The sequence below is a fragment of the Podarcis cretensis genome (genome assembly GCF_951804945.1).
Source record: "Podarcis cretensis genome assembly, chromosome: 11".
Classification (NCBI taxonomy): Eukaryota; Metazoa; Chordata; class Lepidosauria; order Squamata; family Lacertidae; genus Podarcis; species Podarcis cretensis.
Window position 1 is genome coordinate 2352414 of NC_137180.1, and position 24791 is coordinate 2377204.

Sequence of the window (24791 nt, forward strand, 5' to 3'; positions counted from 1 at the left end):
AGCTATGAGCTTTTGTTGCTGTTTTGGCAACAATAAAAATAGATTGGGGAGAGGATCGTCCATCTCGACACATATGATTACATCCGCTGATTCAGAATGCCTATTAGCCACAAGCCGGTTTCCATGGGAGCACCATGTGAGATGATGGGATGTAGCCTTAATTAATAAATGCAAGGGCTTTGTCTATTATTTATTTATTTGTTGCATTTACAGCTCATCCTTTTCTCCAAGGAACTCAAGCTTCTTTCCCTCATTTAACCCCCACAACAACCCTGTGAGGTAGGCTAGGCTGAGAGGTCCAAGGTGAGCTTTATGGTCAGGCAGGGCTTTGAACTCTGGTCTCCCGGGTGCTAGCCTGACATGCTAACCACTACACCACAGTGGCTCTAGGAAACATGCAAAGTCAGGAGCTGTTGCTGCTTTAGAAGGCAAAGAACCTTGCCTCCTCCCCTACAGAATGTGCTTAGTAGCACCCCAGTCAGATGGGTGGGGTACAACTAATAAAAAAATTATTATTATTATTATCATCATCATCACAGACATTGGTGGCAGCCAGATCTCACAGTAGGCCTTGAAATCGGCACACATGTTGATCAATGCTATTTCTATCAAGTCTCCAGTCTGAAACATTTTGATATGCAAAAGGGGAAAGACTGAACATCCAAATTTGACAGGAAACAGGTCAGGTTATAAGTTTCAGTTCAATTTCATTTTGCCACTTCCAGTGGTTTTATGTCAAGACAAAAATACTCAACCGTTTTTGCTCCTGCTACCTTCAGTACAGTAACAACACAGAAAGAAAGGGGTGTACCTTGTTTAGCAGCTCAACATTTTGGCCTTTTAGAGCAGTTATACAAATGACAGATTGGATTTGTTTTATTTATTATATTTCTATGCTGCTTTTCATTCAACGGAATGGCCAAGCGACTTACAAACAGCAAATAACAATAACATAATAGAACATCATAAATACAACAGAAATTATATAGAAAAATTAACAAATAATTGGTTAAGCAATTACGAATCATTAGTTAGACAATTACAATTTATAAAACTATTAGAAAAACAACTGAAAAAAATAAGCTAAACGGCTCAATTACAACAAAAGTCATATTACAGGATTCACAAAGTACTACAGCATTCATAACCTTTAAACAATATTAACAGCAACCAAAAAATAAAGTAAGCACTGTTGAATTCATACATATTCAGTCCCAACCCCTGTGACTCCTCATCTTCCACTCTATTTGGTTAATTAGAAGACACACGTCCAGATCAAATGACTTTGCCTGGAATATTTATCTAAGTCCCACTGATCTGTGTCCCTTTACTGTACATGGGCTTCTTTCAGAATACTCGTTCTCTTCCTGGCTCTCAAATAAAAACCACTTTAAACTGTGAATTTGCTGCCTTGTTATGAGTTCCAATATGTTACGTGATGAGTCACTGCACAGAACCCAGGCTAGCCTCAATTTCAAGGGTTTTAAGCACAGACACCATATTTTTTCAGTAAAGGAAAAGATCCTCACTTCATGGGGATAAGATAACCATTTATTCATTGAACTTTTTAGCCAGCTCCTTATCATCTTCAAAACCATTATGACAGGTGACAAACTCCTCTAATCTAACTAAATAGCAGACAGGTGGGGGTAATCAGCATAAAAAGCAGTTTCTGGCATTTTAAAAAAATGAACAGTGTACCAGCCATGGGCATAGTCAGGATTTTTGTGGGGGGGCAGGCTTTTGTTAGGGGAGACAGAACCTCAGTTAAGTATTTTTATTGACTGGGGGGGTAGTTGCCCCCCTGCACTGCCCCCTTGACTACACCCATGGGACCAGCACGTGGAATCTGGGGTATCTCTCTCTTCTGAAGCTAAAATCATTAACTGCTATACAGGAATTACTGTAGTAGGGGGGTAACTAGATGTAATTCTATGTAGCAGTGAAAAACAATATGGATGCATGATTACAGCTTTCACATAAGATAGTGCATAAATAAATTGATGTGCAAATATTTTTACTTAAGAACAAAATCTGAATTTGAAAGTTTTAATTACTTCAACCAATAAGCAAATTATATAAGTTGTATGCAAAGAAATTAGCTTGAATTACTTTGGAAGTCAAGATTTACTGAAAGATGGTATTTTTTTTAAAAAAATTACTGTAACAGCAGCTATAAGGGTGATATATTGATACTTTCTCTCTCTTCTATTTGCCTCAATTTAGAACGTATTACTGGTAGGTACTTTGAAATGTCTCATTGTTTCTGATTTAGGAACTACTGTTACAATGTTACTAAAAGTGTAAAATAAAAATCAATTTATAAAATCCATATAGTAACACAAAAATTTAAAATAATCTTATTGGTTTTAAATACATAAGTTGACAAGTTATATATGGGATTTAAAGTGGGGATTTTTGGTAATTTGTTTAAACAGGGTAGTTTTCCCCTCTCGAGTGTTTAATTTGTAAGATTCAAACTGGGTTTTGAGTTTTCATGCCTTACATGTATGCATTACATGAGCTTCTGGTTGGTTACAAACACTTCTAGGAGAGTTAACTATTATTAGTCATTCCAGCAATGTGTCAGCAGAGGGCACGCATATTCATTCTAACAAAGTCCAACAGGTTTGATTTAAGCTACACTTCAAAACGCTGTATTTTCACTGAGGTGCTTCAGAAAAAAATGTAAATCTCTCAAACTTAGAAGTCAGAGAGAAGAGTTCTAGCTTTGCCATCTTTCTGAAGCGCAGTGTCATTTTTCATGGTAGCTGTTAGACTGTTGCAGCAAAAAGAAAGAATATTGGGGCGCCTTAACAGCTGCAAGATTTGTCATCACATGAGCTTTTCAATGACTCCAGTGCAAGCAAGGTTATGCCACAACAGATGCTAGAATCTAACAGCCCCGCTAGATCAGACCAAAAGCTTATCTTAGTCTAGAATTCTGTTCCCACAGGGATCAATCCAATGCCTATAGGAAGCTCACCAGATTTGGGTGCAACATGCCTCTCCCAGAGGTAATTTATAAACATGTCATAGACAGACTTATTCTCCATGAATTTGTCCTTTTCAAGCTGACCAAGTTGGCAGTGAATTCCATAGTTTAACGAAGTATTTCCTTTAGTCTAAGCAGCCCTTAGGATACCAAATATAAGGAGGGAAGTCTTACTGGGAGCGTTATTTTACAGACATTGCAACCCTTGCACCTGAACAATGTAAGTGAAGTGGGCACAGGACAAGGATAAAAACCTGCCTCAGCTCTGAACATTTATTTGCCCAGAAGGTCTGGTTGAGCTTGGTGCTCACATTACTGAAGCAGCCTACATTACACCCTTATGCCCGTCATGGCTGGCACCTAAGTGCAGTGTTTTGTCTGCAACAATCCATTCACAGATCTCCATTATGAAACTGGCATTTTTAGCCCACCAGTTATGGGTTAAGCATAGTAACAAAGCCCACCCATTAGAGACCCAATAAACCTAGCAGCCCACTCAGGTGTCTTTTGTCATGCATTTCTTACTCAGCTTGCATATATTATTTTTCAGGTGCCCAAATCAGCTCTCAGTTCAGAAAGCAGCTGATGTGAAAACTCATGGGATAAAAATAATGTAAGCTTTAATTCACCACTCTTGGCAGCATGAGGGAAGATGGATTGGAATACAACCAATCTTGTATACATGTGATCTTCAGTATATTCTCCCAGATCACCTTGCTTCTACAACCTGTGCTTGGGGCAGCTTAGACATAGTGAACCTGTAGCCCTCCAGATGCTGCTGGCCTGCAACTCGCTAAACTACAATTCCCAGAGTTCTTATTTGTTAGCCATGGTGGCTGGGGATCATTGGCTAAAAAACAAGTGGATGTTGCAAGGTAAAGGACCCCTGGACAGTTACTGTATTTTTCTGTGTACAACATGCCCCTATTTTGGGAGACACACAATTTTTAAAATGGGGGGAGATTTCCCTGAGTTGTTGAGCTTATTTTAGGGGGGAATTGGCGAAAATAGCTCACCCACCTGACCTACGGTGCCACTCGCACACTTCCCAAAACACACCTATCGTCTGTCCCCGCACCAGCAGAAGCTGCCATTCGCCCGTCCTAGTGCCGCAGCGACAGCCAATCAACATCAGCACTTGCCGCAGCCACCAATAACACACCAAATACCAGCTGACAATCTACGGCTCACAGGCAGCAACCAATCCCACATCCCTCCCATGCACTATCCGTGTATAAATGACCCCCCAATTTTTAACATAATTTTTAAATAAAAAAACCTTGTCTTATACACGGAAAAGTACGGTATGTCCAGTCAAATTCGACTATGCAGGGTGGCGCTTATCTCTGCTTTCAGGCCAAGGGAGCTGGCATTTGACCTCCCGGGTCAGGTGGCCAGCATGACTAACCCACTTCTGGCACAACAGGACACCATGATGAGTGCCAGAGTGCACAGAAACACCGTTTACCTTCCTGCTGCAGCAGTACCTATCTACTTGAACTGGTATGCTTTTGAACTGCTAGGTTGGCAGAAGCTGGGACACAGCAACAGGAGCTCACCCCGTCACGTGGATTCAAACTGCTGATCTTGTGATTGGCAAGCCCAAGAGGCTTGGTGGTTTAGACCACAGCATCACCTGCGTTTCTATGTTGCAAGTGAGCTAATTCCTGCAAAAATAGATTTCAACTACAGATAATAGGAATGAGAAACCTGTGGTCCTCCCTATACTGTTGGACTCCTCAGTGCTCCTCAGCCCCAGCCCATGTGGCAAATGATCACGGATTATGCAAATCGTAGTCTGTTGACTGGAGGGCCAGAGTCCACTCATCTCTGACATATACAACCTTATATCAGCCATGGCGTAGGGTACTTACTTATACTATACTAATATGCTTCCACGACAGAGGGGCAAAGGGTATTTTTTTGTATAGACTTTATATATTACAGGTATGAAATGATTTGCTAATTCCTAGGTAGCAAAAACCAAATCCATCTCCATATTCTAAATAATGTTTGTACTAATACACCTTTAGCATCCACTGGCTCATATACAATAAATGTATGATCTCATGAACATTTGCTCCAATCAGTTTCTGTAAAGCTGTAAAGAATCACAACAAAAATGTTGAAACAATGAAATAGTCAAAAGATAGGCTTTATTTGTGTTGTCTTTGAGTTGTCTTCATGTACAATAATCAGCAGAATGTTTAAACAGTTAACAGTGGGTAAAGCTTAGACCCAACTTTAGATAAACCGAATTTTAAGAGAAGAGAAATAACACAAAGCAAACATTAGTAGCATTAACGTGGTTTAGATTTAAGTCAATGCAAATAGTTTCCATTTCAGATAATTCCTTGCATTGCCTGTAGAAACATTAGATTAACCTCTTTACCAAAGCAACACTTCCATAATTGTATTCGAAGCACACTTTCAATTGTGAGGGTCTCAAATATCCCTAAGTAACCAGACCAGTTTGAGGTAGTGCTCAGCCTGAAGTCACACATCATGTGCCCATTTTGCTCTCAGGCTATAGGATCCAACTCAACCACCTTCATTCCCCCAAAATCATGAAGATCAAGAGTTGCCAAGCTTATAACACACAGGAATGAAATGAATCTCCTAGTCTGTAGTTCATACTGCTTTTTAGCACCAATTCTAAAATAAAGATGACAAGCTTTTTCTGGCCACTACCCTTTCACTTCACAGTGAAAAGATGCAGTGATCATTTGCAAAAGTTATCCCAGTTGCCACTATCAGCCCTATACTGTATATATTTAAAAAGTATCAGTACAGAATGAGCATCAAGCCTTACTTGGAACTATGGAGTGTATGCTGGGTGACAGGGCTTGGCTTTAATGCCCATGCAGAGCTCTACTGTAAATACATTTTTAGAAGTCATACTTAACGCTCTTGACCAAAAGCCCAACCCCAATCCCCTCCCCTCCCCAATGCCTTGTGCAAAATGTGTTTTGAGTAGTCTAATTTGATTCTAACTAAGCATAAGCAAATTTGAACTTATTTCCAGTATTTTCAAAAGGTATATTATGGTAGTCTATGTCTAGATTACTAGGTTGCATCAATGTTTCCACAGCTAATATGTTGGGCATGACCCAAGTTTGTTAAATCATTAGGAATTAGTCCTGGCATGGCAAAGCACATCATACTTCTCTAAATATAAAAGGGGGGGAGAAGTATATTAATGCTTTTTCATACTAATAATTACTATCTGCTGGCCAACCACATCCAGAGGCTGCAGCCTGCCTCTTTACTAGCCGATAAAAATGGATCATTTTGCCCACAACACCCTTCAGGATGGACAGGAGAGGACAATGGCACATAGCCGCCACTGGTCAAGTCCCTGTAAGGCAGCGCCTACCAGTGGGGTGGCTGGTTGTAGCATCAAGCTATACAGTGAGGTAAATTCTCCCACATTCTTCACAGCTACAATCAGAAATGTGGGATAGTGTGGACATAATAAAAGTTAGCTTCCTACACAACTATAAGTTATATATTAATAATATAACTGTAATCCTACCATGGATTTACAAGCTGCTTTACCCAAAGACAAATGTGGATTTCACATGTAGACTAACTAAGTTAAGTTACCAACCCCGGTTAGCTCTAACAGCTATTATATGGCCACCTATATCGCTGCCCTGATTTTACTTCATTAAAAAAAATAAAACAACCCCTAGAATAAATGTAAGTTTCTGTGATGGTGTACTTTGGAATTAAGTTGAGTTTTATTGGAGCAGCTTTTCATGTGAAAAACTATTAAGGTTTTGAACCATACAGAACAGACAAACAGAAAACAAAGAACACAGTCTTATATGTCTTGTACTAATAGGAGGTGAAAGTCAACTGTAAGCTTTCTCTCAGCAATTAATTGAGCCAATTGCCCCCTCATGTCAAAACAGGGCATCTGGATAAAAACAATTTGAGGAATGATGTTTGAGGGATGGATTTCTGACAAAGTGACCAGATAGAAGAAAATTTAGCAGAGCTTCTCTAGAACTACTGAATGTTTAAACAATACACAGGAGTGAAGCTGGAGTTTGATGACTAAATAGATTTCTGCTTTCAGTAAAGTATAACAACTAAACATTTTGATTTCACTAGTGCAGAGGAGTAAAGAGATACCTGTAAAGTTAAAAAGGTAAAGGTACCCCGACCGTTCGGTCCAGTCACGGACAACTCTGGGGTTGTGGCGCTCATCTCGCTTTATTGGCCGAGGGAGCCGGCGTACAGCTTCCGGGTCATGTGGCCAGCATGACTAAGCCGATTCTGGAGAACCAGAGCAGCGCACGGAAACGCCGTTTACCTTCCCGCCGGAGCGGTACCTATTTATCTACTTGCACTTGGACGTGCTTTTGAACTGCTAGGTGGGCAGGAGCTGGGACGGGAGCTCACCCCGTCGCAGGGATTTGAACCGCCGACCTTCTGATCAGCAAGCCCTAGGCTCTGTGGTTTAACCCACAGTGCCACCCGCGTACCTTATAGTCCCTTATCAAGCTACAAAAACTCAACTTTCACAGTATACAAACAGCTCCAGTAAGTTCAGTGACACTTTCAAAGGCCAAGCTAATATGAATGTATGCATATTTTGCAGTATTGTAAGCCAAAATTTACATAGGCACTTAACATTATGTCGAGTCAAACTACCTCAAAGAGTATGATGCTTCGCTAGTGCATACATTTCTAATTTGTGGTCTCAACTTATTTAACAAACAGAATCATAATGGCATCTATAAAGTCTTAAGCACAGAGTGTGTGTTCTTTCAATTAGCAACAGCAGAAAGTTTTTAACTCAACTAGCACAACTCCAGTTCAGTTCATAGATGCTGTCTGCTTGCTTAGCCCCCCCCCCACCTGCTGCAACAGACTCTCCTCCACATAGTCAAGGGACAACTTCAGTGCGATGCAGGTGGAACAGGGGGACTGCCTGCAACAAGGACGGAGATCATGGCATAATTTGTTCTGTTTATTGGGGAGGGGCACAAAATGTGTTATTATATTGCATGATGTTTGTTTATATACAGTAGGACGGACCAATAGGATACACCTCTGAATCCAACCAGTAACTTCAGCATATTTGCTACGCACTGTGACAAGCCATAAATCATTTGCCCTGTATGCTTAATATGTCCACTCCTTCATTTATGAAAACATTAAAGCTACTCTAAGCTTTAATTAAAAGCTAGCATGACTTCATTTAAGCAAAGTGTATACTGAGACAAGCTGACTCTCTCAAGTAGAAATGGATTATGAAAATAGCAAAGAGCTGGAGAAAGAGGTCAAGATAATGGAAGCAGCAGATTTTGGCAAGATGTTTTAGTCACATAGGGAATTGTGCTATGTCAGGAACTTTGCTGTTTATGCTTTGCAGGAAAAGCTCAGTATCAAGTGTGTGGAATTTCTGTTATTTGAGTTAAACATATCAGAATCTAGGCATTCACAATACAGAATACATTTTCCCCAGACAATCACAAAAACGAGCCGAACAAGTAAACTATGTAAGGCTTTAAAATGAGAAGCACAGTGTGTATTTGAGTATTAATTTGTTTACAAATTAGGCTACATTTTAGGTCTATTTTATATTTTATTCAAGCAAAAAAATTTCAAGGGAAAGGCAACTTATTTTACTATGAGTTGTCAACATTCATTTCACTATATAGGAGTACATTAGTAGGTTTTTCATAATAATTGAAACAATTAGTCCTACACTTACAAACATTCAAATCAAATCTGAAATGACAACTGCAACTTTGCATGTTTGCCAGTACAAAAAAGTTAGAGAAATATTAGTTTATTATTATCCAAGTTCTGTTTCTTTACATGATGATTTTCAAAATGGCCACTTATAATGATATTCATATTTCATACCGATTTAAGAGAAACCACTGCATTTAGTTGCTTTAATATGTACCCTGTTAACAGGGGTAGTTCTAAAAATCACAATTTTGTGCCTTTGTTTTGCAGCGCAACACAAATGGCTAAATAAGCATTTTTGGCCATTAGTCATTCAGGAAAAGAGAAAAACATTGAGAACAAGACATGAAAGATAATAAAACACATGTTTTGACTTGCTCCCTATATAATAGGGCCTGTAAATTCCAGTGGTTGTTTTTCCTTTTTCCTATTCCTTCAAATATAATGCCTATTTATACTTTACAACTGCTTCAATTATACCTGTGCAACAGAGTAGATCACAGTACAGTTTGAGATGTTTTAAAAATATTGTATATAAACTTGTTTGATATGCTAAAGCATTTGGCAACACTTTTACAGCATTTGATTTTACATAATTAAAATTTTCCTTCCTTTCTATGGTTTTTGTACATCTTAAGAAAAACTTTCAAATTGACTTATGTATTAGTCTAAGAAAACTTGCAAAAAATAGATGAACTACACAAGCTTGTCCCCAACATCCACTGTTCCAGCTAATACTGGTATTAAAATCTTCATTAATTAGGTTTACAAATCATTACCTGTACACGCTTGAAGGCAACTTACCCAATTTGAAAACAAAACCATCAGGTTTTATGCTGTGGCTATAAAGATCTACAGTTCTGCCATGAAATTCAACAGCAAATAATATATAAAGCAATTTACAAATTCACCAGTTCCTGTGATACAAACTGTTTTAATCTTTCAAGGTACTGTCCATAAAGCTCAACATCATTGTGTCCTGCCCCTTCTACCCACAGTGGCTCAACGGGTCTTTGGCAGCGCTCAAACAATGCTAGGCCATGTGAAAAGTCAATCACTTCATCTTCAGTCCCATGGATTATTAACACCGGGGATGTAATTTTAGAGATCTTGTCAATGCTATAGGAACACAAAAAAACAAATCAGTATGCAAAGGTATACAACTTCACAAATAGCCATCCTTGGAACAGTTGTTGATGCACACTGGGCAATATCCAGCTGGGTCTGCCTGTCAGGGGGGTGGGCTTTGGTGAGAAGACTGAGGCGCCCCCTTCCAAGCCCCCTGGCAGCTGCCTGTATGCCGGCCAAATCTGATCCAGCAAGTTGGTGGTCCCTCCAGAGCAGATGTGGGGAGTGCAGGGTCTTGAGAGGAAGGGTAAGCCCCTCCACCCTAGCGGATATTGGCTATCAACTGTTAGCTTTGAATTCTTTGTTTATCTGAAGTGTGCCTTATTTAACTGACACAATGCCAACAGAGAGACTGTTGAGGCATACTAGAAAGTATTAAGTATTCATATGGAAGTTACCAGTTTGACGACCGGGGGGGGGGGGGGATTGTTTTAACCACAACATTTTAAACAGTCTCATTCACAGCAAAAATCAAAATCAAGCAGCTTTGAACTGATTAAGGCTTCTTTATTTTAAGTTTAGTGACTTCCCTACTCATTGTTTACGAAGTGTTTACTAGATGGTTCATCTAACCGTATGAAAATACTACAGCTTACTTTGGAAATGCATCAAAGCAGTAGGTCTTCTTGGTATCAGGAAAAGCTACACGCATTCCAGAGGTCAGAGGAGAATGAAGAATTACAGCAGCACTTTCATAACGAGCAGCAAGATCCACAGATGGCACCGTTCCTATACTTTGTCCATATATAATCACATTTTCAGGGCGGATTCCGTACCTGAAAAAGTAAGTAGCATGTTATTCCATGAGTAAAATTACTGAATATACAAATGTTCACTTCAGAAAACTCATACAAACTCCAAAGCATAAATCATTTTTCCTTCTTTCATCAAGTGTAACAAACTTGGCAGGAAATAACTTGATTTCTGCAAATACTGCAATTTGTGATAAAATTAATTGCTTTAAAAAAATAGGGGTTTTTTTAAGGTGCAGGTAAAACATTATACTTCTGAGACCCAATAAGTGCAGCAGATGCTGCTCCTTTTTAAAAACAGGCTGCACATACTGTATAAAAGTGGCATTCACTATTTGCATGGCAGAAGTGTCTGTATTTCTTTCTCAAATTCAGGAATAAAAACTATTTACAAACACACATTTTCTAAACTAGTCTAAAAAGGGCAACCAAAACCATATCCAAGCCTTATTACCTATCTTGGAGGGTGTGCCAGAAGGGGAAGGTAATAAAAAGTCAGGCAAATACATTTCTATGGAGAAATATTACAAGTGGCTGTGTCCAGGCTACAGAGAACCCCTGAAATACTTCCCAGTGTTGCTCCCCTTCAATGCCACACAGCAGGCTACTATTGAACTGAAGGCAGTCAAGCCATTCTGCTATGCCGCTGGAATCAACTGTGAGAAAGGAAGAAGGGGAAGTGTAGCAGAGCTGTTCTGGATCAGGCCAAAGGCCCATCTAGTCTGGCATCCTGTTCTTACATTGGACAATTAGATGCCTATGGGAAGCCTGCAGAGAACACAGGAGCGCAACAGCTCTTGACTTCTTATTGCCAGCAGCTGGTACGTAGAGAGCTGCCTCTGACAGGGGAGGCAAAACATAGGATTAGGCAAATTTGTGAAGTCTCTTTTAAAGCTGTCCACGTTAATGAACACTCCCACATCTTGTGGGAGCAAATTCCACAGTGGACCTCCAGGCTTCTCTATCTGACTCTCAGGACTCCCTCTGGGTGACCCCCTTTACTGGCCTGCTTTGGGATCTCTGCAAGTGCTTCTGCCTAGCAAAAACCTTGACCTTCAACTGTGATAATGTGTGCACAGAAACCTGATTTTTGCTTGACTGAAATGTAGCCAACTGTAACAAGGTTAAGAGTCCACCCACTTTTGCCTCTGACTGCACCCACCATTGGCAGGACCCCTCTAGAAGGTTCCCCATGAACCTTCATGCTGTGGAAGGTCCTCCCTCTCTGAGCTTCACCAACCCCATTGGCAATGTGGCTGGAGGGAGCTGCAATCCAAAGCGCCTGGAGGCAGGCACCAGGTGGAGGAAAGCCATCTTGCAGGGTCGCTAGCATTACAACTAGGGAACCCATGTGAAACATTCTGAACACCTGAATTCACTATACAAGTGCTAACACTTACTGCTAGCGTGGTGTCTCTTGTGAAGTTGGACAAGCAAACTAAGAGGGACTCAAACCTTCCAGTTACTCTCCAGTTGCTCCTTTTAGACACAGAAAACATTTTTCCTTCATACTGCAACCATCTCAAACCCAATAGGCACTCATTGTATCAAACATGAAACAATGCTAGAAAGCAGGATACACTGGTGGGATCGGCAGCAAAATATGGCAGTTTGGAGAGCTCTTGTTCACTGGCCATGCTAGCAGCCAGTCATCCCTTCTGCGTGGTACTTCATTCTCCTATCCACCCAGTTTTCTATTCCACCACCACCTGCAAACTAACTGTTCACTGGCCATAGAACACTAAGTTTTCAGGGCGGTAGAGCTGGGAGGTGGGAACGCAGCGCACTTGGAACCAAGCACTGGCTTGGGGAACAGGGCGCTGGCTGCCCCCCATTCAGGGCGGTAGAGCCGGGAGGCAGGCACGCAGCGCACTCGGAAGCAAGTGCCGGCGCCAGCTGCTCCCCCCTCCGCCCAGGGCGGTAGTGCCAGGAGGCGGGTGCACAGCACACTCAAAATCGAGCATCGGTACCGGCTTGGGGAGAGGGGTGCTCAGCGCTAGCTACCCCCGTTCAGGGCGGTAGTGTTGGGAGGCGGGCCACACCCACAAATAAGCCTTGAATTTTAAAGGTGGGGCTTATTTGCAGGTGTGTCTTATATTCGGGCCAATACGGTACAATACTTAAAACCAATCATTAATAAAATACGGCAGCAAGGGTGTGTGTGGGTGTTTTACAGCATCAACTAATTTTCTCCAAAGGCAAGAAATTGTACTTTGGCAAACCCTGGGGTACCCCAAGGCTACCAATACCCCCTTGCATGAATGAGAGGTGCTGTTTTATGCAACAGTACTCATGCCTGAACATACACAATATGGAGAGAATGATTATTACATAAAATTAAAATTAGAACACGGCAGTTGGTGCAGAGTACACACCAGTTAAATTACAGCAATATGATTTTGAATAGCTTGTGCTTAGGTCTTTGAAAGAGCGATACTAATTTAATGTCGACTGGCTAAAATGGCAGACTTCTATAATCAAGGGGCTCATGGCACTGCCTACAGTATATTGACAATACCATTTATTATAAAAGTTATGGGCAGCCAGACTGTAGATAATGAATCATTAAAAATGTTTAGGAAACAATTTTAGGATGAAGAGATTTTTTCCATTCTCTCTTCTGTTTCCTAGCTCCATATTAGAACGGAGGAAACAATAAAGAAAATGTTGGTGTTAGCCTCACAACCTATATGAGTGCATATTGTGAATGTTCTTTGGTATAATTATTTTGGCAGGCATATAAATCTTAGGGTAAATAGAAAAATGGCAGGTGAATAATGGTGGGGTTGGGGAGGCAGGCTTGTAACTTTGGAACCATACCCAAAGCTTTCAATATGCAGCTTTTAAGCTTAGGATCTTTGACTACCACAACACAGAATCCTCAGTAATGTTCAACTTTTGTAACAAACTTAATATACTTGTACACCACAACTATCACTTTCTCTGTTCAAATTTAAGTCTCACTTCCAAATTTGAATTTACCAATGATAGGAAACCCTCCCAAAAAATGCCTGTCTTGCCTCATTATCAAGTTGTTTTAATACCACCACTCAACTACCATATATGTGTTACTCATGACTATCAAAAACTAGCCCTTATTGCTATAAAATAAATATCTTAAGGTGACACTCAATGATGTTCATTCTCTTGTGCAAAGGAAATCTACTTGTACAACCAGACGTTTAGCTTCTTCTCCCCCTCAAGCCCTCCCCAATCTGTTATGGATGGTCCCACGGGGACAGGGAAAGGCAGACAGGAGAAGTCTCAATGGAGGAGCTGACACCCACTCACACGACACTGAATCACTCCCTAAATGTTTGGAGCCATATGAATTCAAAAGGCTTCTGAGAAAGACTCCCAGGAACTTGTAGGACAGGGAATGTTTTGCAGTATCTGTGCAACTACCAGATCCTTTCACTTAACATCCAGTTTTACCTACACACTTCTAGTCAATACGTGCATGACCAGATCCTAGTATCAGAACACAAAAAGCTGCACAAATCTTAGCAAAATATACAATTTGCACATTTTTTCTACACTATTTTATGCAGAAACCTATACAATAAAAATATAGCTCTATTTTTACTCATAAATCTATATATATGCAAGTATTTAAAATACAAATGTTCTACCAGGTGGAAAAAAGGTTAGAAGGTAGAGCAGAACCAAGCCTAAAAGCTTCTTCCTACTCTTATATTTATTTTCAAGTAATTAAAATGTTAGATCACTGCAGAGGATAAATACCTGGCAGTAGAAAGGTCTTAAAAATTCACCTGTAGATAATGAATGCAGAAAGTAGTTAATCTCTGCACAATGCCTCAGAAATATCAACCAGTCTAAATGTATATTTCCTTTAAATGAAGGACAAACAACAGCCTCCTCATATTAAAGAAATCTTAACTATTTGATCAGAAAGCACCCTTAGTTGTTCAACTTTTAAACAATATCTAACTTCAGTAGACATTTGAGAGATTTGAGTTTCAGGTTTTCACAAATGTTGCCTGTTTCTTGCAGTGACAGTTGAAGAAGCAATTCACTACTTACTAGGGCCAATAGCAATTGGTCCAAGGTAAATAACATGTCCTAGTCTCCAAAAACTCTATTTTGTCTCTCAAAGAGTAATTAGCACTACAATGCTGTTTCCAGCCTGGAACGTGTGACACACGCACAGCTTAACCCTTACTGGTCAGAGAGGCCGTACACACAGCTGCAGAGTGCTCACTCTTTGGGTCAAAAACATCATGGAGAAACAAGTGTCTCTTCTATCCTTGAGCAGTGAGGAGCGACAGCCACAATTACAAGAAGAAAGTGGGGAGTTGATAAATTGGAATTTATCAGAAAATTAGTGGGTGTGCTTGTGTCTGAATGTATACACAGATGTATGTAAATGTAAGTGAATGGAAAGATGGCAGCGAACAGGAAACCTAAGATTTGCAAGACTTGCTTAAAGTCAGCTGGACTGAAAAGTTGCCTTTTAAGAATTCAGAGCCATTTGTTTAGAAAAGGACCCCCAGTGTTGGTAAACACAAATGAATGGCTATAGGTATGCAAGCCAGAAAGAAGGCTGGCTAGAATTCCAGTTCTTAATATGCAGACTCTACATATCTGCAGATTCTTTTCTGAAATAAGGAAACATTCAAACACTCAATCTCCACTGGACTGAAATGGTTCAGTTTCAGAACAGAAATATATATTTTCTAAACAGATGAATCAGCAGTAAGAATTTGAGCAAGAAGACTCTCACTTGGCTCTCCTTCCTGATGTAAAATTACTAAATAACTAATCTATTTGCTATGGGCTCTGCCAATATAAACTGTTATTTTTCTTTGCTATTTAATGAATTAGTATTATTCTCCCTCTCTTCCTGATAGGTGAAAGGGCAAAATATGGGACAGACTACTGATGTACAAAGCTCACCTGATTAAATGGAAACATTTATCCAAATTAAACATAAATACATATGCATATACACATACAAATAATGCATTTCTATTTACCTTGTTCTAAGAGCTACCCAAGCAGCATCGATGTCAGCATATAAATTCTTCTCGGTTGGTTTTCCAGAACTTGCTCCATATCCAGAATAATCATATGAAAATATGTTGCAGTTAATCCGTGAACCAAGTCCTATGTAGAAGCTGCTCATTTGGCCCAGGTCAACAGCATTCCCGTGCGAGAAGAGCAAAGTATACTTGGCATTAGGGGAACAACGCACAAACATGCAGGCAATCCTGTTACCTTTGCTGGTTCTAGTCATAAAACATTCAATGGCATCTTTTTCTCTAGAGGAATATTGCCAGTCTGCTCGTTCAGAAAGATGTAGAGTCCAGCGACTCCCACTTTCATCACACATCAGTGTGTATGTAGGATCAGGGGGCAAAAATGCCAGTTTGGAAGCAATCTTTCCTGGGCATGGTGGACAACAGAATAGGCAGCACAGTTCACTAAACGAAAGATTATTCATCTTCCAATCTGAAATATGAGAGAGAAAAGTGTGAGCTTCTAGTAAGATTCCCATACATGCATGTTATCAAACACTAACAGACCAGGGATTCATTTGCCTGTCTAGATTTGCAGAACAAAAAAACTTTTCACATCTAAGCTAAAAATCAAACCATCAAAACAAGAATTAGCCACCAAAATCAGGAAACATTACTAACTTAAGTCCACATTTTTCAATGGGTCCATTGTGAAGTATGCTATCACCCAACTGATTCTCGTTTAAAGACTTGTCATTCTATTTTTCTTTTTCAATGTTAGGCAAATGTTAGGTTGTTATAGGTTAGTACTTGGTCAGTGCTTATATCTTTCTGAGAAGCCAGTAATATCAAACAAAACTAGATACTTATTGAAGAAATGTATACACATTTCTTCAACTTAAAGTTTTATTGAAAGCTGTTTACAAAAATAAAAAGCCAACATACAAGTCTGTACAGTCAGGTAAGAAAAGAAAGCATATAGAGTAACATCAGAGTATACGTTGGAAGGAATGTCAATGCCAGGATAATTTGTCCGGGAAGAGAATTTTACTATTAGTATACCAATGCAGAAATTACCCTCTTTCTGATTATATTAAGAAATAGGAGCATGTTAAATAAAGGGCTTACCTACTATTAACAGTGCTTCCTATGAACTCTTAAGTTGGTAATTTTTAAAGCAGTTCAAATTCTAAGTGATATATTTTAGTTATTTCAAAAGCAATATTAGGATAAATAATTCAAGTTCGTTAATAGCATGGTTTTAGGCATCTGTTAAGCAGCTCTGTTTGTTGCATCCAAGTTAAGAAAAAATAGTCAGGTTGAAACCAATTAGGCAACTTCCTAACAGATCTTCTTTCTCTCTGATGCAGGAAATGGGGAACCTGCGGCTTTCCAGGTGTTGTTGTACTCTAACTCCCATCATTACCAGACAGCATGGACATTGGTCAAGAGAGTGGTAATCAGACAACACCTGGAAGGCCACAGATTTCCTGTCCCTGCTCTAAAGATATTGCTGTTTCACAGTCCAGGTGGCTCTTTTGCATACAGTACAATTCGGCTTTTCCAAGAATTATTTTAACTGATGAACAGTTAAGAATGAAGCATAGTAAATCAAGATGGAGATGATAATGCATCTGGAAGGAACTATACACTTTTTCAAGTAAGAGTCTCAAAACACACACCAAAAAACACCTTATCTTGATAATTTGAAAACCAAATTAAAAAGCTCAAACTGAAATCCCATACAATATGTAAGTTATGCTATAGATGCAAAACGGGATAATTAACCTATTAAACCATTTTTAAAGGGGTGCCACCTGTCAACAAATGAGTGTGTTCAATGGCCACAAAAATAACAGAAGACACTCACTTTGGATTCATGACATGATCAAACCCCACAAACCTGATCTGGGGAAAGCTCAGAACGAGAAGTTTCTTTGTATTGATGCAAACTTTCTATCCAGCTCTTCAGCCTAAAAGGGCTTACAAGAACCACTAACAATACCAACTTCTTCCAATGCCAGTGCTTGATTACTATTTGAATCCACAAATCCTGGCAAGGAACATAAGAGCAGATGATGGAGTAAAAGGAATTACGGTGGGGAATAGAGAATACAAACTGAAAGCCTTTGCAGATGACCTTGTAATAACAGTGGAGGAACCTTTGGTAAGTGTACCAAAGGTATTAGAAAAGATTCAGGAGTTCCGACAAGTTGCTGGTTTTAAGCTTAATAAAATAAAAAACAAAATTTTGGTGAAAAACATGACAGTATAATCTAAAGAATTACTACAACAGATCACAGAATTAAGTGTAAAAAAGAAGGTCAAATACCTAGGGGTGTGGTTAACCACAAAAAAATATAAGTATCTTTAAGGACAATTACATGCCTACATGGAAATAAATAAATAAATAATAGAGCTGTGGGGAAGGATGAATTTATCATTCTGGGGAAGGATATCAGTTATAAAAATGAATGTGCTACCAAGAATGTTATTTCTGTTTCAATCAATACCTGTGATCAGTAGGGCAGGCCACTTTAAAGAATGGCAAAAAATATATCTAAATTTATCTGGCATGAGAAAAAACCAAGGATTAAATATAAGTTGTTGATAGACTCTAAAGAAAGAGGTGGCTTCTCCCTGCCAGACTTGAATTTATATTATGAAGCGTCCTGCCTATGCTGGCTTTGGGATTGGATAGTGTTAAAAATACAGATATATTAGACCTGTTAGGTCATGATAACAGGTATGGGTGGCATGCATATTGATGGTATGGAAAAACAAGAGTGCATAAGGGATTCCTGAAATTGATAAGAAAATCAATCTACGAGGTATGGGAGAGGTATAAAAATCTATTAGAGTGGAGGACACCATGGTGGCTCTCCCCATTAGAAACAATATCAGTGACAAAATAAATATGAGAGGTGGTTAGGCAACTTTCAAAGAATTGCTAATAGAAGTGGAAGACCAATTAAAATTGAAATTTTTTGAAGAAATTAGAAAGTTATTAACATATTGGTTGCAATATCATCAATTAAATGATGTTTTCAAATTACAGTGGTAACTTGGGTTAAGTACTTACCATATTTTTCGCTCTATAACACGCACCTGACCATAACACGCACATCGTTTTTAGAGGAGGAAAACAAGGGAAAAAACATTCTGAATGAAACAGTGGATGTATCATTTTTGTGCTTCATGCTGTGGCCACAGACATGTGATCTGATGGTGAATTTGGGGTGACCCAATGCAAAGATCCTGAGGATCCATGTGGATCCATGGTTTGTAACCACGTTTTTGCACCATTGCAGCCCCAGGCAACAGTGGGTGTGTGATTTGGGGGGGGGGCAGGCTGTAGCCATGGACATGCTATGTGATCTGATGGTGAATTTGGGGTGACCTAATGCAAAGATCCTGAGGATCCATGTAGATCCATGCTTTTTAACCACGTTTTTGCACCATTGCAGCCCCAGGCAACAGTGGGTGCGTGATTTTGGGGGGGCAGGCTGTAGCCATGGACATGCTATGTGCTCTGATGGTGAATTTGGGCTGACCCAATGCAAAGATCCTGAGGATCCATGTGGATCCATGCTTTTTAACCACGTTTTTGCACCATTGCAGCCCCAGGCAACAGTGGGTGCGTGATTTTTGGTGGGCAGGCTGTAGCCATGGACATGCTATGTGATCTGATGGTGAATTTGGGGTGACCTAATGCAAAGATCCTGAGGATCCATGTAGATCCATGCTTTTTAACCACGTTTTTGCACCATTGCAGCCCCAGGCAACAGTGGGTGCGTGATTTTTGGGGGGCAGGCTGTAGCCATGGACATGCTATGTGATCTGATGGTGAATTTGGGGTGACCCAATGCAAAGATCCTGAGGATCCATGTGGATCCATGCTTTTTAACCACATTTTAAGTGGGGAGGGAAGGAAAAACACAGAACGGACAAGGAGCACGAGAGGGGTGTGCAGAGAAGCAGCTGGCTAAGAATGCAGGAGAGGGGTAGGGAGGAAAGGAAGGCAAAAGTTTTCCCTCACCTACCCACCCAAGCCAGCCAGCTCTTGCTCTCTCTCTCTCTCTCTCTCTCTCTCTCTCTCTCCCTCCTGCATGTTTTCAGCTTTCCCCTCTGCTTGCCTGGAGGGGAGGGGCTTTCCCTGCTCTTTGTTCCGTTTGAGCAAACACAGCAAGGAAACAGAGGTGGGTGGGCAGTAAGACCCTGAGGCAGAATGCAGGAAAGCAGCCACTTCCTCTTTTCAGCTTTCCCTTCTAGGAGACGCGTGATTTTTGCCTGCTTTTTTTTTGCCTCCCCTTGCACCATTTGGCTCCAGGGACCACACATTCGCTCAATAACACGCACAGACATTTCCCCTTCCTTTTTAGAAGAAAAAATCTGCGTGTTATAGAAGGAAAAATACGATAATTTGTTTCGGAGGTCCGTGCTTAACCTGAAACAGTTCTTAACCTGAGGTACCACTTTAGCTAATGGGGCCTCCTGCTGCTGCCACATGATTTCTGTTCTCATCCTGAAGCAAAGTTCTTAACCTGAGGTACTATTTCTGGGTTAGCGGAGTCTGTAACCTGAAGCGTATGTAACCCGAGGTACCACTGTAGATAAAAAAAGGGTTTTGACAGAGATGTCAAGGTTTGAAAGGGATCTGTTGGAAAATAATGTGAAATTATTTTCAAAAATGTGTAAATTACTTTTGGAATGGTTTACTAAAGATGAAGAACTTAAATCAGTGATGATACATTGGGCAAGAGATTTTGGTTATAATCTACAACTTTCATCATGGGAAAAGTTATGGAAAGAGGATTGAAGTTTACAGCTTGCTGTTCGTTGAAAGAAAACTATCTGAAAATGCTGTACCGTTGGTATCTGACTCCGATTAAAATTGCGAAAATGTATAGAACCAGCTCAAATTTGTGCTGGAAATGTAAAAGGAAAGAAGGTACCTTTTATCATATGTGGTGGTCCTGTGGAATGGTAAAGGTGTTCTGGGAAATGATATATAATGAGTAAAAGAAAATGTTTAAGAAAACTTTTATTAAAAAACCAGAGGCTTTTTTGATAGGTATAATAGGTGAGGAACTACGAAAACAAAATAAAAGACCGATCATGTATGCAACAACGGCAGCAAGGATGCTTCTAGCCCAGAGATTGAAAGAAGGAGAAGTACCAACCAGAGAAGAGAGGCAGACCAAACTGATGGAATACGCAGAAATAGCAAGACTGACGGGGAAACTCAGAAACAAGGAAGACCAAGTATTCTTAAAACTATATTTAAAAGACCACTGTAGACAGTTGAAATCATTGGCAGGAATACAATGACACTTGTAAAGTGAAATGAACTTTGGTTACTATGATTATGTAATAGATGGATAACGGTAAAAGACGCAGGAAAAAAAGAATAAACCTTTTGAAATGGAATCCATGGAGGGAAGGAAGGAGGTCTGAAGGTTCGAAAGAACCTTTTTTATTTTCATGTTTTGGAATGGTTACGGTTATTGTGTATAACTTTACGTAAAACTAATAATTTTTTTTTTAAAAAAAAGAATCCACAAATCCTCACTGATGGGAAGGTACCAGGCACAGTGTTTGAAATTCCCCAGGCACCAGGTGCGTTTCACGACTGCCACGGGTCCAACCGTGACCAAGTGAAGATGTCTTGTTGTCATATTTGGCAACTGACATCTCCACTATCTGGCTGGCGCACGGCAATGTTTACCAGATGGAGGGGGATGCCATTCCTGATAGGATGGCCCTCCCTACTAGAAACAGGCAGGGTCTTCAGCTTGCCATGTCCTTTCCAGAGGGGATAAGCCCTCCCATTTCTCCAGACTGACCCTGCCTGCTGCAAGGGATGGTTGCATCTTTGTGTCTCTCTCTCTCTCTCTCTGTGTGGATTTTCCCTTGTCTAGTCCTCTCCTTCATCCTGTTTGCTAGATCATCATTCTGAATGAGTTTTTTCACTGTGTTTTCCTGTTAGCTGTCCCCCCCCCCAGCTTCTTCATTTCTATTTCATTCTCGTCATGTTCCCCACCCGCTTGCTCTGTTGTCTGCCATTTTGTTTCAGCAACTCAGCATTTATTCAGGAGACCCCAAAAGCTCCTAGATATGTGATTGCTGTTGGTCTAGTGCTTTCCCACTCTCTGCACTTTCGGGTCTCAGCACCAACTGGGAGATTTGAGCTGTGACTGCTGTGTCCCAAGTCGCATTCCTGCCCTTCAACTGCATCTGCACGCAGGACGATTTTGCCTCCGCAGGGCAGCCTTGCTCCTCGTAATGTTGCTGCAGAGGAGGAGACTGCAGGCACACAGCCTTGGGTGATTCTCCAAGATTCTCACCAGAACAGGTGGCAGTGAGTAGGGGGAACCATCTCTCTGGTTCAGAGGCCTTCCTTAGTTCAAAAAATTTCAGAAGACTGCTTTCGTGGATGAAAGGCTTTTTCTCCTCAGAGATGAATGATTCCCTCGGAGGAACCAACCATAGAGAGTTCGCTGCTGAAGTTTTTCTTGCCTACCCCAAGGCGGGATGGAGAGCCCCAGATAGAGCTTAGGCTCCTTGCAAACAGGGAAAGAAATATTACAAGTGTCCAGATAAGTTTATGTGTCACCACAAAGGTCCAGTGACGGATCCTCAGCCAATTCCACCTTTCCACATCTCTGAAAGACACTGTTCCAAGTGGACAGTGTACTCCGCAATTCAGACCTGCATAAAGTTCACATCCAGGCATCTATACATTATATACTAATACTACTTGCTCATTAAAAATGGTTTGAGGTGTCTCTTAAAGGGTTGCTGCAATTCACAGCATCATTATTTCATCATTATTGCTTCTCCCCGTTGCCTGCCCCGCAATCTCCGGAGACAGAGGGGAAGGCGCGTGCGCCTTCCCCTCTGTCCCCGGACCTGTTTTAAAGCAAGGGAAGGGGCAGCGGGGAGAATCGCTTCTCCCCGTTGCCGCCCCTTGGTTCAAAAGGGGTCCGGGGACAGAGGGGAAGGCGCGCACCTTCCCCTCTGTCCCCTCTTTTGAAGCAAGGGGCGGAGGGGAGAAGATCGCTTCTCCCCGTTGCCGCCCCTTGGTTCAAAAGGGGTCCGGGGAGAGAGGGGAAGGCGTGCGCCTTCCCCTCTGTCCCCGGAGATTGCGGGGCTGGCAACGGGGAGAAGCGATCTTCTCCCCGCCACCCCTTGCTTCAAAAGAGGTCCGGGGACAGCGGGGAAGACGTGCTGCGCTTCCCCGCTATCCCCGGAGCTTGTGGGGCAAGCTTCGTTTTGCGAAGCAAGCCCATAGGGAGATGCGTCTTGCGAAGTGGCTAAGAAAACGAAAAACTCCTTCGTCTAACAAGTTTTTCGTCTTCCGAGGCGTTCGTCTTGCGGGGCACCACTGTATTTGTATCCCACCCATTTGACTGGGTTGCCCCAGCCACTCTAGATGGCTTCCAACATAGATAAAAACATAATAAAACATTAAATGTTAAAAAACATCCCTATACAGGGCTGCCTTCAGATTTCTTCTAAAGGCTTTATAGTTACTAATCTTGTTGACCATCTGATGGGAAGGCGTTCCACAGGGCAGGCGCCACTATCGATAAGACCCTCTGCCTGGTTCTCTGTAGCTTCACTTCTCTCTGTGAGGGAACTGTCAGAAGGCCCTTGGTGCTGGACCTCAGTGTCGGGGCTGAATGATATATACAGGGCCAAGGCCATTTAGGGCTTTAAAAGTCAGCACCAACACTTTGAATTGTGCTCGGAAACGTACAGGGAGCCAAAGTAGGTATTTCAGGACTGGTGTTATATGGTCTCGGCGGCCACTCCCAGTCCCCAGTCTAGCTGCCACATTCTAGATTAGTTGTAGTTTCTCTCTCACCTTCAAAGGTAGCCCTGCATAGAGCGCATTGCAGTAGTCCAGTTAGCATTATATGAATGTTTGATTTTCTGAAACCCACAATTGGAAAAAGTTATCTCTCCCCGCCCCCAAATGACAAGTACAGTGGTACCTCAGGTTACATACCCTTCAGGTTACAGACTCTGCTAACCCAGAAATAGTACCTCGGGTTAAGAACTTTGCTTCAGGATGAGAACAGAATTCGTGCTCCGGTGGCAGTGGCAGCGGTGGGAGGCCCCATTAGCTAAAGTGGTGCTTCAGGTTAAGAACGGACCTCCGGAACAAATTAAGTACTTAACCCGAGGTACCACTGTATATTGCAACTGGGAACTAAAACACATGCTTCCTGTAGAAATTAACGGCAAGTAATATTAAGAAACATTTTCCTGATTTGTGTCACAAGAAGTCTAGCTCAAAGTCCTAAAGAACACCTGATCTGTTTCAAGTAAGCAAAGTTTTTCTCCCCAAGGAAAGAATGAAGTTATCAAGAAAAATCAATGAAACAGAATGATACTGCAACTAATCCCAACTGGACATTTTCACATGCCAAAGAACAACACTATAGCACTTTCTGTTTAAAAAAAGCAAAAAAAAAGCACACAATCTGCCCATTCATAACAGCTGAAATCCTACATTGTGTGCCTTTTACCACCCCAGACTGGTACCTCTTTGCACCATCACAAGACGTCGGGACTCTCACAGCCTCAGCAGCAATGACATACTAACATGTTTTCCAACTCATTTTAGCGGAGAAGTGGAAGCAGCAAAAGATGCTTGTTTACAAGTCTGCTGCCCTCATTCAAATTCCCTCCGGGCAGAGAAGGGACCTGGGGCGGAGAGAGGGCAGGGAGACGAGCTCCGGGCAGCAAGGGAGGCGGCCCTCCGCGGCTCCTCCTGCTCCCGCCCCGAGGGGGAAGCCGAGACCGGCCGCCCGGCAGGCTGACGAGGCCCCGGCCCGCTTCTGCCTCTCACCGATTCCACGACCCCCCCGCCCGCCCGCCCCCGGGGAGAGCGCGGGCGCCGCTCCTTGTGGGCTGAGGGGGGGGCGAGGGGCGGCGGGGTCTCGGCTGCGCGCGCACCTCCCCCCCGCCAGGCCCGAGACCCCCCCCCGACTCTCACCTGCCAGCTCCGCCTCAGGGCCTCTCCTGGGGGGCGCCGCGCTCGCTCGCTCGCTCCCTCAGGGCAGCCCGGGCTGAGGAGGCGGCCGGGCTGGGGCGAGGCGAGGCTGGACTCCGGCCGGAGCGGCGGGGAGAGCCAGGCAGCCCGAGCAGCGACCAATGGAGCGGCGCCCTCGCGGGATGCCGAGGGGGGGAGGGCGGGCTCTGCGCGGGCGCAGCCAA

The 24791-nt window shown here is 41.8% G+C and overlaps 1 protein-coding gene across 1 annotated transcript; it reads right to left on the reverse strand.

The window, feature by feature from the left end:
• Positions 1–5134: 5134 nt before the first annotated feature.
• Positions 5135–24704, reverse strand: ABHD17B (abhydrolase domain containing 17B, depalmitoylase). The gene is made up of 4 exons (XM_079996163.1): positions 24571–24704; positions 15582–16056; positions 10429–10608; positions 5135–9823 (listed from the first exon to the last, which is right to left on the reverse strand). The coding sequence occupies exons 2-4, from the start codon at positions 16046–16048 to the stop codon at positions 9604–9606; spliced, it is 867 nt and encodes a 288-aa protein (XP_079852289.1). The 5' UTR covers positions 16049–16056; positions 24571–24704; the 3' UTR covers positions 5135–9603.
• Between the last annotated feature and the right edge of the window lie 87 nt (positions 24705–24791).

Coding starts and splice junctions, on each gene's coding strand:
- ABHD17B (XM_079996163.1), bottom strand. CDS start 16,048: ATGAATAATCTTTCGTTTAGTGAACTGTGCTGCCTATTCTGTTGTCCA. Junction 10,609..15,581: donor TGGGTAGCTCTTAGAACAAG/GTAAATAGAAAT, acceptor TTACTTTTTCAG/GTACGGAATCCGCCCTGAAA. Junction 9,824..10,428: donor TGCTTTGATGCATTTCCAAA/GTAAGCTGTAGT, acceptor GTGTTCCTATAG/CATTGACAAGATCTCTAAAA.